At 47.0% G+C, this 16,878-nt stretch overlaps 1 protein-coding gene across 14 annotated transcripts in view; it reads right to left on the bottom strand.

The window, feature by feature from the left end:
• Nucleotides 1-10,393: 10,393 nt before the first annotated feature.
• LOC110524924 (polypyrimidine tract-binding protein 3) overlaps nt 10,394-16,878 on the bottom strand; it is a 102,768-nt gene continuing 96,283 nt past the window's right edge. For all 14 annotated transcript variants that reach the window (XM_036976560.2, XM_036976559.2, XM_090233578.1 and 11 more), the window contains 3 exons: nt 16,662-16,878; nt 12,259-12,336; nt 10,394-10,601 (listed from right to left, as the gene is read on the bottom strand). In XM_036976560.2, the coding sequence (XP_036832455.2) occupies nt 10,469-10,601; nt 12,259-12,336; nt 16,662-16,878 (428 nt within the window). In that variant the 3' untranslated portion in view covers nt 10,394-10,468. The remainder of the gene's footprint in view (nt 10,602-12,258; nt 12,337-16,661) is intronic.

Here is a 16,878-nt window from a genome sequence, read left to right as displayed (position 1 = left end):
CAGGAAATCAATTGAACTTCTTAATTGTCTCCCATATAATTCAGTGATTCAAAGTAATGCTAAAATGTCAGGAAACACTTAAAACATTCATCAGAATCTCTGAGTCTGGACGCAAAGCGCCACGGTAAAGCAAATCTACTGTAGCGAATTCGAGGGGTAGCCCCGTGCGGGACTCGAAGCCCGGGTCCAGCGAAGGACGCTACTCTGTCATCATGACAGTTCGTTCTAATAGAGGAATCAATTCCTTTGGTTTCAGTGCTAAAGGTTACATTTAGTTCGTTTTTTTTTTGTGTTTTTAGGGTAAGCGGGAACAAATGGGCAAGCCTGGTATCCAACCTAATATCATTACATTTCTGTAGTGAGCACAACGTTTAGTCTGGTTGGACCAGGCTAGGAATGGACTCCATTTTGTTTTTGATGGAAACAACGATCTCGTCTTGAGCAATGACGGACTTTCATTTAAATAGTAGTGATGGAGGATGGAACAAGGAGATGAATAACAGATCAATGAAAGGAGATGAATACCAGATCAATGAAAGGAGATGAATAACAGATCAATGAAAGGAGATGAATAACAGATCAATGAAAGGAGATGAATAACAGATCAATGAAAGGAGATGAATAACAGATCAATGAAAGGAGATGAATAACAGATCAATGAAAGGAGATGAATAACAGATCAATGAAAGGAGATGAATAACAGATCAATGAAAGGCACATCAACTTTGGTCCGGTTTGTTTTTTGTTGTTTGTGACGATTCAGTATAAAAAAAAAACATGAGGATTTTAGTGTCTCAGCCCGTTTGATAATGTAAAATGTTAGTCACAATTGAAAAGAAGGCATAAAGTCTTTCATCATGGCTGAACTATGCTTGCCTGAGTTAAGACGTGACTTGGTCTGCCTCCCAAATGGCACCCTATTCCCCATTTAGTGCACTACTTTTTTTTACCAGTGGCCCTACATAGGGAACAGGGTGCCATTTGGGATTGCAAACCTTGAAACTATTCAGTCGGGACAGAGATGTAGAGAGCGCCGTGTGGTTCGATCTGAAGGTTAGAGAGACATAGAACATTCAGACATTCTAGAATAATCCGCTTTCACGACGATACAAAAGGTTTAGAGTCATGTCTGGCTTCTTTCCTGTTCAGAAATGAAAAAAGGTGTTCAATAACATCGCCAATGAGACGCGAGAGAATCAATCCACGGAAAGATAGGTAGGATGAAGACCACGACCGAGGCAGCTCAGTAGCTCTGGTCCAGGGCGTCACTTAAACTCCCTGGACCCGAGCTAAACTAAGACTTCTGCATAAATAACCAGGATGTTGGTTTATGAGGTTCACAGTCTGAACCAGCCCTCAGACACCACAGTCCTATTCCCTGCATACTATTCCTCACTATTTTTTGATGCACCCAACAGCATTGGGCCGAGGTCAGTGCCCGGGTCAGAAGTACTGCACTATACATAGAAAATAGGTTGCTACTGAGGACGCATCCTCAGGGGTTTTCAGCAACAACAAAAAACAAACAACTGTTGTTGTGAAAAACAGAGCGACAGACAACCATAACCAGTTTTTTACCTTTTAAAGAAAATATTCTAATAAAACACGTTATCACTGCAGATCAAATGAAAAATACCCTCTAATGAATAATATGAGAAACAAGTCAAGTAAGATTACAGCTAAAAAGAAAACAAGATGGGAGATTTTCTAAAACAGCTTCACTCAAAAACAGCAAAATGGAGGAAAACCTGAAATGACCTGAGAGGGTTGTTGTGGGCCTCAACATCAGAGGAATAAGTGAACCTAGGCAACGTACGTATCACATAGGCTATGTACGTTAGGGTATAATGTTATTCTATCTATCCAGGTGTATTTTAAAATGAACTGATAACCAGTCAACAGTAGTGCACTATATAGGGAATAGGGTACCATTTGGTACCCCAGCATCTTTCAGTCATTGAATGAAACACTACCACTGATTGTCCCTCAATGTGTATTGTGTAATCAGCTCACTACAAACATAGTAGAACAACAGTTCACTTCTAACAGTAGAAACTGGCTTCACTTCTAACTGTAGAAACTGGTTTAACTTCTAACTGTAGAAACTGGCTTCACTTCTAACAGTAGAAACTGGTTTAACTTCTAACTGTAGAAACTGGTTTCACTTCTAACTGTAGAAACTGGTTTCACTTCTAACTGTAGAAACTGGCTTCACTTCTAACTGTAGAAACTGGCTTCACTTCTAACTGTAGAAACTGGTTTCACTTCTAACTGTAGAAACTGGCTTCACTTCTAACTGTAGAAACTGGCTTCACTTCTAACAGTAGAAACTGGCTTCACTTCTAACTGTAGAAACTGGCTTCACTTCTAACTGTAGAAACTGGCTTCACTTCTAACTGTAGAAACTGGCTTCACTTCTAACTGTAGAAACTGGCTTCACTTCTAACAGTAGAAACTGGCTTCACTTCTAACTGTAGAAACTGGCTTCACTTCTACTGTAGAAACTGGCTTCACTTCTAACTGTAGAAACTGGCTTCACTTCTAACTGTAGAAACTGGTTTAACTTCTAACTGTAGAAACTGGTTTCACTTCTAACTGTAGAAACTGGCTTCACTTCTAACTGTAGAAACTGGCTTCACTTCTAACTGTAGAAACTGGCTTCACTTTTACTGTAGAAACTGGTTTCACTTCTAACAGTAGAAACTGGCTTCACTTCTAACAGTAGAAACTGGCTTCACTTCTAACAGTAGAAACTGGCTTCACTTCTAACAGTAGAAACTGGCTTCACTTCTAACTGTAGAAACTGGCTTCACTTCTAACTGTAGAAACTGGCTTCACTTCTAACAGTAGAAACTGGCTTCACTTCTAACTGTAGAAACTGGCTTCACTTCTAACTGTAGAAACTGGCTTCACTTCTAACTGTAGAAACTGGCTTCACTTCTAACTGTAGAAACTGGCTTCACTTCTAACTGTAGAAACTGGTTTCACTTCTAACAGTAGAAACTGGCTTCACTTCTAACAGTAGAAACTGGCTTCACTTCTAACTGTAGAAACTGGTTTAACTTTTACTGTTGAAACCTAAGCCCCTTTTTTTTTTGGACGTCACCGGATTTGTTAAACAATCATTATTTTCTTCAATAAATTGTAATAACAAGGCATTCTGAGGATGTTGCTGCAGAACTGCTTGGCCCAGCGAGCTCATAAAACTAGAATGAAAACCTAAAGCGAGTAACAGCACGTTATACATGCCTACATCCACGTCCCAAATAAGTGTAAGACTTTGAATAAGTGTTCAAACTTTTGAAATAATGATTCTGATAAAAGTGTTAAAACACCTACAGGGATAGAGAGGCCACACACTGTGGTATTTCAGAGTTTCCTGTTCATTTCTCTAAGAAGTGCACTCAAAGCACCAAACGTTAACTTCCATTTCAAAAAAAGATCATATAATACAGCCAACATATAAAACACAGTTCTCTACATGAATCAAATCTGTCATGGGATAGTGTCCGTCTCAAATGACACCCTATTCCCTATCTAGTGCACTACTTTAAATGAATGCATCGTATAGGGGATAGGGTGCGATTTGATAGACGGACACCGTATAAAACTTATTGATTATGAACACGTTACATCATAAGGCACGTAATAAGAAGTGAAGTAAATACACAGTAAATATGATTCTGATTTCTTGTCTGATTATAGTGAGGTTTACACGTGACTTTTCTTCTCTTCTAGAAAAAAGAACAAATGACCCAAAAAAAAAATGAAGTAACGTTTTCTTTAAAGAATCTTGACAATCATTTAGGATATAGACTTGAATAGTTCTGCTTTTTGTTAAGATTGTAAACTTCAAAACAATTATTTCAAATTGATTTAAATAATAATAATTTTTATTGTAGAAGCATTTACCGTTGTTTAGCTTAAGGTAAATCTTAACAGGGACACCATCTCTTGCCTTACGGATATTTTTATTAGTATTCTTCTTCCCCTGGCTATTATGAGACATGACATGGGCTGAGGTTAGTTGACACAGTCCTAAATTACCCAGAATGCTACTCAGCGGGTCCACATGACCCTGCTTGGAATGTTAAGGCTAGAACACAGCAGCACCAGACAGACAGACAGACAGACAGACAGACAGACAGACAGACAGACAGACAGACAGCACCTGGCCTGGACCTGGAGAGAACCCATAGAATTAGAAGGAATCAATTCTATTTCTCCTTCTAGTTCTAGAAGGGAATCCACATGGCTCATCTCTTGGTTTCTGAAGGACACAGCACTTCGACTGAAGCACAACTCAGTGTCATCTCATGCCAGGTGTACATTGGTTTACACCCTCTTTTTTGGTTTGATCCCATATAAAAGCATGGATGATCTGTAAAACTGCAAGGCGAAAGAGAGGGAAGCCAATTCACTCTGCTAACTGTGTGGGTTGGAGAGGTGGACACCCAGAAGAGAGCAAGGAGAGGGACAGGATCGGAGACAGAGTGCGTAATAACAAGGTAGAACAAGGAGAGGGACAGGATCGGGGACAGAGTGAGTATTAACAAGGTAGAACAAGGAGAGGGACAGGATCGGGGACAGAGTGCGTAATAACAAGGTAGAACAAGGAGAGGGACAGGATCGGGGACAGAGTGAGTATTAACAAGGTAGAACAAGGAGAGGGACAGGATCGGGGACAGAGTGAGTAATAACAAGGTAGAACAAGGAGAGGGACAGGATCGGGGACAGAGTGAGTAATAACAAGGTAGAACAAGGAGAGGGACAGGATCGGGGACAGAGTGAGTAATAACAAGGTAGAACAAGGAGAGGGACAGGATCGGGGACAGAGTGAGTAATAACAAGGTAGAACAAGGAGAGGGACAGGATCGGAGACAGAGTGAGTAATAACAAGGTAGAACAAGGAGAGGGACAGGATCGGGGACAGAGTGAGTAATAACAAGGTAGAACAAGGAGAGGGACAGGATCGGGGACAGAGTGAGTAATAACAAGGTAGAACAAGGCCATAAGTGCCAGGACACCGAAGCTCTCATCTGTTGAAGAAAATAGAAAACGTTTGAATCGAGTTAAAGATGTCAGATCAGGGTCAGATCAGGGCTAGCAAACAGATCCACTGTTATTCCCATCATCCACAGACCATCGTTACGGGAGCCAGACAAACAAACAGACAGACCATGGTTATGGGAGCCAGACATGCCATTGTTACAGGAGCCAGACAGACCATCATTATGGGAGCCAGACAGACAGACCATGGTTATGGGAGCCAGACAAACAAACAGACAGACCATAATTATGGGAGCCAGACAGACAGACCATCGTTATGGGAGCCAGACATGCCATTGTTACAGGAGCCAGACAGACCATCATTATGGGAGCCAGACAGACAGACCATCATTATGGGAGCCAGACAGACAGACCATCGTTATGGGAGCCAGACATGCCATTGTTACAGGAGCCAGACAGACCATCATTATGGGAGCCAGACAGACAGACCATCGTTATAGGAGCCAGACAGACCATCGTTATGGGAGCCAGACAGACCATCGTTATGGGAGCCAGACAGACAGACCATCATTATGGGAGCCAGACAGACCATCATTATGGGAGCCAGACAGACAGACCATCATTATGGGAGCCAGACATGCCATTGTTACAGGAGCCAGACAGACCATCATTATGGGAGCCAGACAGACAGACCATCGTTATAGGAGCCAGACAGACCATCGTTATGGGAGCCAGACAGACCATCGTTATGGGAGCCAGACAGACCATCGTTATGGGAGCCAGACAGACCATCGTTATGGGAGCCAGACAGACAGACCATCATTATGGGAGCCAGACAGACCATCATTATGGGAGCCAGACAGACAGACCATCATTATGGGAGATAGACAGACAGACCATTTTTATGGGAGCTAGACAGACAGACCATCCTTACGGGAGCTACACAGACCATTGTTACGGGAGCTAGACAGACCATCGTTACGGGAGCTAGACAGACCATCGTTACGGGAGCTAGACAGACCATCGTTATAAGAGCCAGACAGACCGACAGACCATCGTTATGGGAGCCAGACAGACAGACCATCGTTATGGAAGCCAGACAGACCATCGTTATGGGAGCCAGACAGACAGACCATCGTTATGGAAGCCAGACAGACCATCGTTATGGGAGCCAGACAGACCATCGTTATGGGAGCCAGACAGACCATCATTACGGGAGCTAGACAGACAGATGATCATTATGGGAGCTTCACAGCCAGAAAGACCACCATTATGGGAGTCAGACAGACAGACAGACAGACCATCGTTATGGGAGCCAGACAGACAGACAGACAGACAGACAGACCATCGTTATGGGAGCCAGACAGACAGACCATCGTTATGGGAGCCAGACGGACAGACCATCGTTATGGGAGCCAGACAGACAGACAGACAGACAGACCATCGTTATGGGAGCCAGACAGACCATCGTTATGGGAGCCAGACAGACAGACCATGGTTATGGGAGCCAGACAGACCATCGTTATGGGAGACAGACAGACAGACAGACAGACAGACCATCGTTATGGGAGCCAGACAGACAGACAGACCATCATTATGGGAGCCAGACAGACAGACAGACAGACAGACCATCGTTATGGGAGCCAGACAGACAGACAGACCATCGTTATGGGAGCCAGACAGACAGACCATCGTTATGGGAGCCAGACAGACAGACCATCGTTATGGGAGCCAGACAGACAGACCATCGTTATGGGAGCCAGACAGACAGCCAGACAGACCATCGTTATGGGAGCCAGACAGACAGACCATCGTTATGGGAGACAGACAGACAGACATGGGATACATCCCAAATGGCAACATATTCCATATTTAGTGCACTACTTTGTGTACTGGATAGGGAATAGGGTGCTATTTGGGACAGTCACATTCCCCTCTCAGCAGAGCTTGTCCTCCAGCCAAACGGAGTGCAGTCCGGTGTTGGCCAGTTGGCTTGGGTCATATTCAGTAGTGTACAAAGTAGAAAAGCTGTTTGCAACGGAAAACAAGAGTTCCGTAGTTACAGTCCCATCGCTGAAACTTCCCTACGGACTCGGGAGAGGCAAAGGTCAAGGGCCATGCGTCCTCCTGAAACACGACCCTCCCAAGCCGCACTGCTTGCTTAACCCAAAAGCCATCCGCACCAATGTGTCGGAGGAAACACCGTCCAGCTGGTGACTGAAGTCAGCTTCCTGGCCTGTCACAAGGAGTCGTTATATCGCGATAGGACCTGCCGGCCGGCCAAACCTTCCCCTAATCCAAACAACGCTGAGCGAATTGTGCGCCACCTCATGGGTTTCCTGGTCACGGCTGGCTGTGACACAGCCTGGGATCGAACCCGGGTCTGTAGTGATGCCTCTGTAGTGATGCAGTGCCTTAGACAGCTGTGCCACTCGGGAGGCCCTGAAAACAAGAGTTTCTTATTGGACCAGTTCAGGATAGTTCATCCCTGTTTCGGGTATGTTTTTTTTCCGTTAGTTTCTATTGAATACGAACGACCCAGGACTATGGCTCTGGGAGGCTGTTCTGATAGGTGGATAGACCAGACCTCAGGGTCAAATTAAAGCACATTGAATTAGCTATGCCTATTATTCACAGGTCATTACTGTAGTCCACTGTACTCCCTGGTCTGGTCTGGTCCAAGGACTCTGCACAGTAAATTAGATTCCAATTTTTGCTTTTAACTGTTTTCTCTCTTTTTTGACATTTCAATGATAACCATCACTGTTAAACAAAACAGCTGTTGTTGTTGTTGTGGTGGAGTAGTGTGGTAGAAATGTTTAGCTGAGCTTCTCTGATACTCAGCGTCGCGCCATGATGATGTCACACCGTGACGGCAGGAGGCCTGATCATTGGTCCCCCTCAATCAATGTCCTAATGTTACTTGAAATGGAGGCAGCCCATTGGTCAGGAGGAGCGTTGCTATCGGCTTCATCAGCCCTTCGATCCTTCCTCCGTGTCCGTGATGATAACCGTTAAACATGTTGTGTCTCGGATTCATCCGTTTATTCTCATCCGGTAATCCGCTCAGAAGACATCCAGTAACTGAAGAGTTGCCAGACTACTGGTACACATGGTTTAAACGACAATGATGTTCACAGTTCACCACTACATGACGTTGGTGTGCTGTTAGTTAAGGAGTAGAGGGGGTTGGTGCTTCAGTTATAATGTAACAATAAGGAGTAGAGGGGGTTGGTGCTTCAGTTATAATGTAACAATAAGGAGTAGAGGGGGTTGGTGCTTCAGTTATAATGTAACAATAAGGAGTAGAGGGGGTTGGTGATTCAGTTGTATTGTAACAAGGCAATACAGCTAGAAGTGCCTGGTTCTCATCCAGTAAGGAGTCAGGTTCACCGTGTCAATCATGTCTAAGTGTCTGGCCTTTACTGTCATTCAGCCAAACTGACCAGGTCGTATCAAGGCTCTGTGGTTGATAAGACTGACCGGCTGATAAGACTGACTAGCTTGTATCTGTGGGTAGGTAGGTGGTGGGTCTGTAGGTGGGTCTTCAGGTGGGTCTGTGGATGGTGGTTCTGTAGGTGGGTCTGTAGGTGGTGGGTCATGGGTGGGTCTGTAGGTGGTGGATCTGTAGATGGTGGGTCTGTTGGTGGGTCTGTAGGTTGTGGGTCTGTAGGTGGTGGGTCTAGGTGGGTCTGTAGGTGGTGGGTCTGTAGTTGGGTCTGTAGTTGGGTCTGTAGGTGGAGTCTGTAGGTGAGTCTGTAGGAGGTGGGTCTGTAGGAGGTGGGTCTGTAGGAGGTGGGTCTGTAGGTGGTGGGTCTGTAGGTGGTGGGTCTGTAGGTGGTGGGTCTGTAGGTGGTGGGTCTGTAGGTGGTGGGTCTGTATGTGGTGGGTCTGTAGGTGGTGGGGCTATAGGTGGTTGGTCTATAGGTGGGTCTAGGTGGTGGGTTTGTAGGTGGTGGGTTTGTAGGTGGTGGGTCTGTAGGTGGTGGGTCTGTAGGTGGTGGGTCTGTAGGTGGTGGGTCTGTAGGTGGTCGGTCTGTAGGTGGTGGGTCTGTACGTGGGTCTGTAGGTGGTGGGTCTGTAGGTGGTGGGTCTGTAGGTGGTGGATCTGTAGGTGGTGGGTCTGTAGGTGGTGGGTCTGTAGGTGGTGGGTCTGTAGGTGGTTGGTCTATAGGTGGATCTGTAGGTGGTTGGTCTATAGGTGGATCTGTAGGTGGGTCTGTAGGTGGGTCTAGGTGGTTGGTCTGTAGGTGGTGGGTCTGTAGGTGGTTGGTCTGTAGGTGGTTGGTCTGTAGGTGGTGGGTCTGTAGGTGGCTGGTCTATAGGTGGATCTGTAGGTGGTTGGTCTATAGGTGAGTCGGTAGGTGGGTCTGTAGGTGGGTCTAGGTGGTAGGTCTGTAGGTGGTGGGTCTGTAGGTGGTGGGTCTGTAAGTGGTTGGTCTATAGGTGGATCTGTAGGTGGTGGGTCTGTAGGTTGTGGGTCTGTAGGTGGGTCTAGGTGGTTGGTCTGTAGGTGGTGGGTCTGTAGGTGGTGGGTCTGTAGGTGGTGGGTCTGTAGGTGGGTCTAGGTGGTTGGTCTGTAGGTGGTGGGTCTGTAGGTGGGTCTAGGTGGTTGGTCTATTGGTGGTGGGTCTGTTGGTGGTTGGTCTGTAGGTGGTGGGTCTGTAGGTGGGTCTAGGTGGTTGGTCTATTGGTGGTGGGTCTGTTGGTGGTTGGTCTGTAGGTGGTGGGTCTGTAGGTGGGTCTAGGTGGTTGGTCTATTGGTGGTGGGTCTGTTGGTGGTTGGTCTGTAGGTGGTGGGTCTGTAGGTGGGTCTAGGTGGTTGGTCTATTGGTGGTGGGTCTGTTGGTGGTTGGTCTGTAGGTGGTGGGTCTTTAGGTGGTGAGTTGCAGGTGAGCTTTCATAACTCATCCATATTGTGCAACTTGATTGTATAGCAGGGCTAAGTGTCAAGTACTCAATGATTGGTGTTTCTGTGGTATACTTGTGTGTCTGTGGTATAGGTGTGTCTGTGGTATACTTGGCAGAAACCTCCCAAGAGCGTTGAATACCTCTCTCCCATCCCGTGGGTTAGGGTCCTATAATGCCAGATAAAGGAGAGTTGAATACCTCTCTCCCATCCCGTAGGATAGGGTCCTATAATGCCAGATAAAGGAGAGTTGAATACCTCTCTCCCATCCCGTAGGATAGGGTCCTATTTAAGGATTTAATGATGCACCATGCCAACTCATCCCGACTCTCTGTTCTCTTCCCTGCCCTGAATAAATCAACCATCACTCCTTCCAGACCAGCTCTGTCTCTATCTGAAGGCCTTGCATTACAGTAGTCTATTACTCAACAATATCATCTAAACTAGTCAATTGTCTGTTGTTTTTAAGTCAAAGTGGGTCATTCTGTCCCTCACTCCTGCTAGCCCAGCCCAGGAGTGGGGCCTTAGGGGGGGGGGGGTTCAGGCGGGTCAGATGGTGCTCTTGGAGAAGGACACGCGGAGGTGATGGTTCTCTCCCAGGTCGTGGTTGTGGAGGTCGATCAGGGCCTGGATGGCCTCCTCCACTGAACCCAACTGGATCAAAGCCATCTTCCGGTCTTTCCTGAGAGGACAGACAGACAGACAGGATAAGATAGGTAGGTGGATAGATAGATAAACAGATCTCCAAAGGAAAATTCATTCAAAATCATGAGTATAGTGCAGAGAAAGTGGAGTTGAGTTAATTTTCTTGCAATTCTATACATTTTGCCATGTCTAATGTTTATTCATGTTGAATGTGATATTCGGCAGACTGCAGATACTAGGCTGACGGTATCTCTCCAGGAACAGGGTTGGAGAGCACTGGACTAGATAGATGTAAACCTACAGGAGGATATCTCTCCAGGAACAGTGTTGGAGAGCCCTGGACTAGATAGATGTAAACCTACAGGAGGGTATCTCTCCAGGAACAGGGTTGGAGAGCTAATGGTCTAGATAGATGTAAACCTACAGGAGGGTATCTCTCCAGGAACAGGGTTGGAGAGCTAATGGTCTAGATAGATGTAAACCTACAGGAGGGTATCTCTCCAGGAACAGGGTTGGAGAGCTAATGCTCTAGATAGATGTAAACCTACAGGAGGGTATCTCTCCAGGAACAGGGTTGGAGAGCTAATGCTCTAGATAGATGTAAACCTACAGGAGGGTATCTCTCCAGGAACAGGGTTGGAGAGCTAATGGTCTAGATAGATGTAAACCTACAGGATGGTATCTCTCCAGGAACAGTGTTGGAGAGCCCTGGACTAGAATAATGTAAACCTACAGGAGGGTATCTCTCCAGGAACAGGGTTGGAGAGCTAATGGTCTAGATAGATGTAAACCTACAGGAGGGTATCTCTCCAGGAACAGGGTTGGAGAGCCCTGTTCTAGATAGATGTAAACATACAGGACCTGCTCTAGGTTTACACTCGTTAGATGTAAACATACAGGACCTGCTCTAGGTTTACACTCGTTAGATGTAAACATACAGGACCTGCTCTAGGTTTACACTCGTTAGATGTAAACATACAGGACCTGCTCTAGGTTTACACTCGTTAGATGTAAACATACAGGACCTGCTCTAGGTTTACACTCGTTAGATGTAAACATACAGGACCTGCTCTAGGTTTACACTCGTTAGATGTAAACATACAGGACCTGCTCTAGTTTTACACTCGTTAGATGTAAACATACAGGACCTGCTCTAGGTTTACACTCGTTAGATGTAAACATACAGGACCTGCTCTAGGTTTACACTCGTTAGATGTAAACATACAGGACCTGCTCTAGTTTTACACTCGTTAGATGTAAACATACAGGACCTGCTCTAGGTTTACACTAGATAGATGTAAACATACTAGACCTGCTCTAGGTTTACACTAGATAGATGTAAACATACAGGACCTGCTCTAGGTTTACACTCGTTTGATGTAAACATACAGGACCTGCTCTAGGTTTACACTAGATAGATGTAAACATACTAGACCTGCTCTAGGTTTACACTAGATAGATGTAAACATACAGGACCTGCTCTAGGTTTACACTCGTTAGATGTAAACATACAGGACCTGCTCTAGGTTTACACTAGATAGATGTAAACATACTAGACCTGCTCTAGGTTTACACTAGATAGATGTAAACATACAGGACCTGCTCTAGGTTTACACTCGTTAGAACACGTATGCTGTGTATTGCAGATGTATTGAAGAAGTAGAAGTACTGTAGGTGTCTGAAAGAGAACTCACTGGAAGAACTTGAAGGCCTTGACTGTGTATCCAGGTCCAGAGAAAAGATCCTTTAGGATGTCCTCTGTTACAGACGGGCTGTTGGACGGAGACGGACGGTTTACAAAGGAAGGAAAGTATTAACATCATGTATATTATCTCCACTGAAATAGACCACCTTGCGGTAACTTGCCCAATAGGACCACCCCTCATCGCTGTCAAACGCTCCCTGAAACACTTCAGCGAGCAGGCCTTTCTAATCGACCTGGCCCGGGTATCCTGGAAGGACATTGACCTCATTCTGTCAGTAGTTTTTTTATTTTTTAAGTGATTTCCCCAACATCTTAAATCAGCATGCTCCATTCAAGAAATGTAGAACTAAGAACAGATACAGCCCTTGGTTCACTCCAGACCTGACTGCCCTCGACCAGCACAAAAACATCTTCTGGTGGACTGCATTAGCATCGAATAGTCCCCAGCGATATGCAACTTTTCAGGGAAGTCAGGAACCAATATACACAGGGAGTTAGGAAAGCAAAAGCAAGCTTTTTCAAACAGAAATTTGCATCCTGTAGCACTAACTCCCAAAAAGTTCTGGGACACTGTAAAGTCCATGGAGAATAAGAGCACCTCCTCCCAGCTGCCCACTGCTCTGAGGCTAGGAAACACTGTTACCACCGATAACTCCACGATAATCGATAGTTTCAATAAGCATTTTTCCACGACTGGCCATGCTTTCCACCTGGCTACCCCTACCCCGGCCTACATCTCAGCACCCCCTGCAGCAACTTCATGGAAATAATGCTTTTGAAAACAAACGGTTCCTAATCTACCAACCCTTATCCTAATAAAACCTGGCTACAGTTCTCCTGTGACCAGTGTTGGGATTCCTTACATTTAACTAAAGTAATCTTGTTACACACTATTATTTTGCATGGAAAGTAATCTATTTCTCCTTATATTACCTTATTTTAATGCTGTCCACTCAGCATGGAGCTAGTCTATAGGCCTACCTAGGCTTTCAGATGTCCATTCAGCATGGAGCTAGTCTATTGGCCTACCTAGGCTTTCAGATGTCCATTCAGCATGGAGCTAGTCTATTGGCCTACCTAGGCTTTCAGATGTCCACTCAGCATGGAGCTAGTCTATTGGCCTACCTAGGCTTTCAGATGTCCACTCAGCATGGAGCTAGTCTATTGGCCTACCTAGGCTTTCAGATGTCCATTCAGCATGAAGCTAGTCTATTGGCCTACCTAGGCTTTCAGATGTCCACTCAGCATGGAGCTAGTCTATTGGCCTACCTAGGCTTTCAGATGTCCATTCAGCATGGAGCTAGTCTATTGGCCTACCTAGGCTTTCAGATGTCCACTCAGCATGGAGCTAGTCTATTGGCCTACCTAGGCTTTCAGATGTCCATTCAGCATGGAGCTAGTCTATTGGCCTACCTAGGCTTTCAGATGTCCACTCAGCATGGAGCTAGTCTATTGGCCTACCTAGGCTTTCAGATGTCCATTCAGCATGGAGCTAGTCTATTGGCCTACCTAGGCTTTCAGATGTCCACTCAGCATGGAGCTAGTCTATTGGCCTACCTAGGCTTTCAGATGTCCACTCAGCATGGAGCTAGTCTATAGGCCTACCTAGGCGTTCAGATGTCCATTCAGCATGGAGCTAGTCTATTGGCCTACCTAGGCTTTCAGATGTCCATTCAGCATGGAGCTAGTCTATTGGCCTACCTAGGCTTTCAGATGTCCACTCAGCATGGAGCTAATCTATTGGCCTACCTATCAGCATGGAGCTAGTCTATTGGCCTACCTAGGCTTTCAGATGTCCATTCAGCATGGAGCTAGTCTATTGGCCTACCTAGGCTTTCAGATGTCCGCATGGAGCTAGTCTATTGGCCTACCTAGGCGTTCAGATGTCCATTCAGCATGGAGCTAGGTATAGAGGGAGATATAGTTGGAGAGGGGGAAGAGGGAGGTATAGTTGGAGAGGGGGAAGAGGGAGGTATAGTTGGAGAGGGGGAGGAGGGAGGTATAGTTGGAGAGGGGGAGGAGAGAGGTATAGTTGGAGAGGAGGAGGAGGGAGGTATAGTTGGAGAGGGGGAGGAGGGAGGTATAGTTGAAGAGGGAGAGGAGGGAGGTATAGTTGGAGAGGGGGAGGAGGGAGGTATAGTTGGAGAGGGGGAGGAGAGAGGTATAGTTGGAGAGGGAGAGGAGGGAGGTATAGTTGGAGAGGGGGAGGAGGGAGGTATAGTTGAAGAGGGAGAGGAGGGAGGTATAGTTGGAGAGGGGGAGGAGGGAGGTATAGTTGAAGAGGGGGAGGAGAGAGGTATAGTTGGAGAGGGGGAGGAGGGAGGTATAGTTGGAGGGAGAAGAGGGAGGTATAGTTTGAGAGGGGGAGTAGGGAGATATAGTTGGAGAGGGAGAGGAGGGGGGTATAGTTGGAGAGGGAGAGGAGGGGGGTATAGTTGGAGAGGAAGAGGAGGGAGGTATAGTTGGAGAGGAAGAGGAAGGAGGTATAGTTGGAGAGGGAGAGGAGAGAGGTATAGTTGGAGAGGGGGAGTAGGGAGGTATAGTTGGAGAGGGGGAGTAGGGAGGTATAGTTGGAGAGGGAGAGGAGGGAGGTATAGTTGGAGAGGAAGAGGAAGGTATAGTTTGAGAGGGGGAGTAGGGAGGTATAGTTGGAGAGGGAGAGGAGGGAGGTATAGTTGGAGAGGAAGAGGAAGGAGGTATAGTTGGAGAGGGAGAGGAGGGAGGTATAGTTGGAGAGGGGGAGTAGGGAGGTATAGTTGGAGAGGGGGAGTAGGGAGGTATAGTTGGAGAGGGAGAGGAGGGAGGTATAGTTGGAGAGGGAGAGGAAGGAGGTATAGTTGGAGAGGGAGAGGAGGTAGGTATAGTTGGAGAGGGAGAGTAGGGAGGTGTAGTTGGAGAGGAGGGAGGTATAGTTGGAGATGGAGATATAGTTGGAGAGGGGGAGGAGGGAGGTATAGTTGGAGGGAGAAGAGGGAGGTATAGTTGGAGAGGGAGAGGGGGAGGAGGGAGGTATAGTTGGAGAGGGGGAGGAGAGAAGTATATTTGGAGAGGGGGAGGAGGGAGGTATAGTTGGAGGGAGAAGAGGGAGGTATAGTTTGAGAGGGGGAGGAGGGAGGTATAGTTGAAGAGGGAGAGGAGGGAGGTATAGTTGGAGAGGGGGAGGAGGGAGGTATAGTTGGAGAGGGGGAGGAGGGAGATATAGTTGGAGAGGGGGAGGAGAGAGGTATAGTTGGAGAGGGGGAGGAGGGAGGTATAGTTGGAGGGAGAAGAGGGAGGTATAGTTTGAGAGGGGGAGGAGGGAGGTATAGTTGGAGAGGGGGAGTAGGGAGGTATAGTTGGAGAGGGAGAGGAGGGAGGTATAGTTGGAGAGGGAGAGGAGGGAGGTATAGTTGGAGAGGGGGAGTAGGGAGGTATAGTTGGAGAGGGGGAGTAGGGAGGTATAGTTGGAGAGGGGGAGTAGGGAGGTATAGTTGGAGAGGGAGAGGAGGGAGGTATAGTTGGAGAGGGAGAGGAAGGAGGTATAGTTGGAGAGGGGGAGGAGGGAGGTATAGGTGGAGAGGGGGAGGAGAGAGGTATAGTTGGAGAGGGGGAGGAGGGAGGTATAGTTGAAGAGGGAGAGGAGGGAGGTATAGTTGGAGAGGGGGAGGAGGGAGGTATAGTTGGAGAGGGGGAGGAGAGAGGTATAGTTGGAGAGGGGGAGGAGGGAGGTATAGTTGGAGGGAGAAGAGGGAGGTATAGTTTGAGAGGGGGAGTAGGGAGGTATAGTTGGAGAGGAGGGAGGTATAGTTGGAGAGGAAGAGGAGGGAGGTATAGTTGAAGAGGAAGGAGGTATAGTTGGAGAGGGAGAGGAGGGAGGTATAGTTGGAGAGGGGGAGTAGGGAGGTATAGTTGGAGAGGGAGAGGAGGGAGGTATAGTTGGAGAGGGAGAGGAGGGAGGTATAGTTGGAGAGGGGGAGTAGGGAGGTATAGTTGGAGAGGGAGAGGAGGGAGGTATAGTTGGAGAGGGAGAGGAAGGAGGTGTAGTTGGAGAGGGAGAGGAGGTAGGTATAGTTGGAGAGGGGGAGTAGGGAGGTATAGTTGGAGAGGGAGAGTAGGGAGGTGTAGTTGGAGAGGAGGGAGGTATAGTTGGAGAGGGAGAGTAGGGAGGTATAGTTGGAGAGGAGGTAGGTATAGTTGGAGAGGGGGAGTAGGGAGGTATAGTTGGAGAGGGAGAGTAGGGAGGTGTAGTTGGAGAGGAGGGAGGTATAGTTGGAGAGGGAGAGTAGGGAGGTGTAGTTGGAGAGGAGAGAGGTATAGTGAATCTCATGGGATGTTGGATAGATGGAGGGTGGCAGAGGGAGGGAAGATGTTCTGAGGTATAGTTGGAGAGGAGGGAGGTATAGTGAATCTCACGGGATGTTGGATAGATGGAGGGTGGCAGAGGGAGGGAAGATGTTCTGAAAGTTCTTGGATCCAGGCTTCTTGAAGCGGTGTAGCGGGGAGCCGCTGAAGTCTTTAGTGAGGCCCTGGTCTTCCTGTCCCTCCCTGGGCAGCTGGACCGTCTGGTGCTTAGAGACGGTCACTCTGATCACCTTGCCGTGCAGCCGCTGGCCGTTCAGGTGGGACATTG

Source organism: Oncorhynchus mykiss, chromosome 5 (assembly GCF_057628025.1).
Source record: "Oncorhynchus mykiss isolate SJ-2025 chromosome 5, ASM5762802v1, whole genome shotgun sequence".
In the NCBI taxonomy this organism is placed as follows: Eukaryota; Metazoa; Chordata; class Actinopteri; order Salmoniformes; family Salmonidae; genus Oncorhynchus; species Oncorhynchus mykiss.
This window is presented reverse-complemented; position numbering and strand designations above follow the sequence as displayed.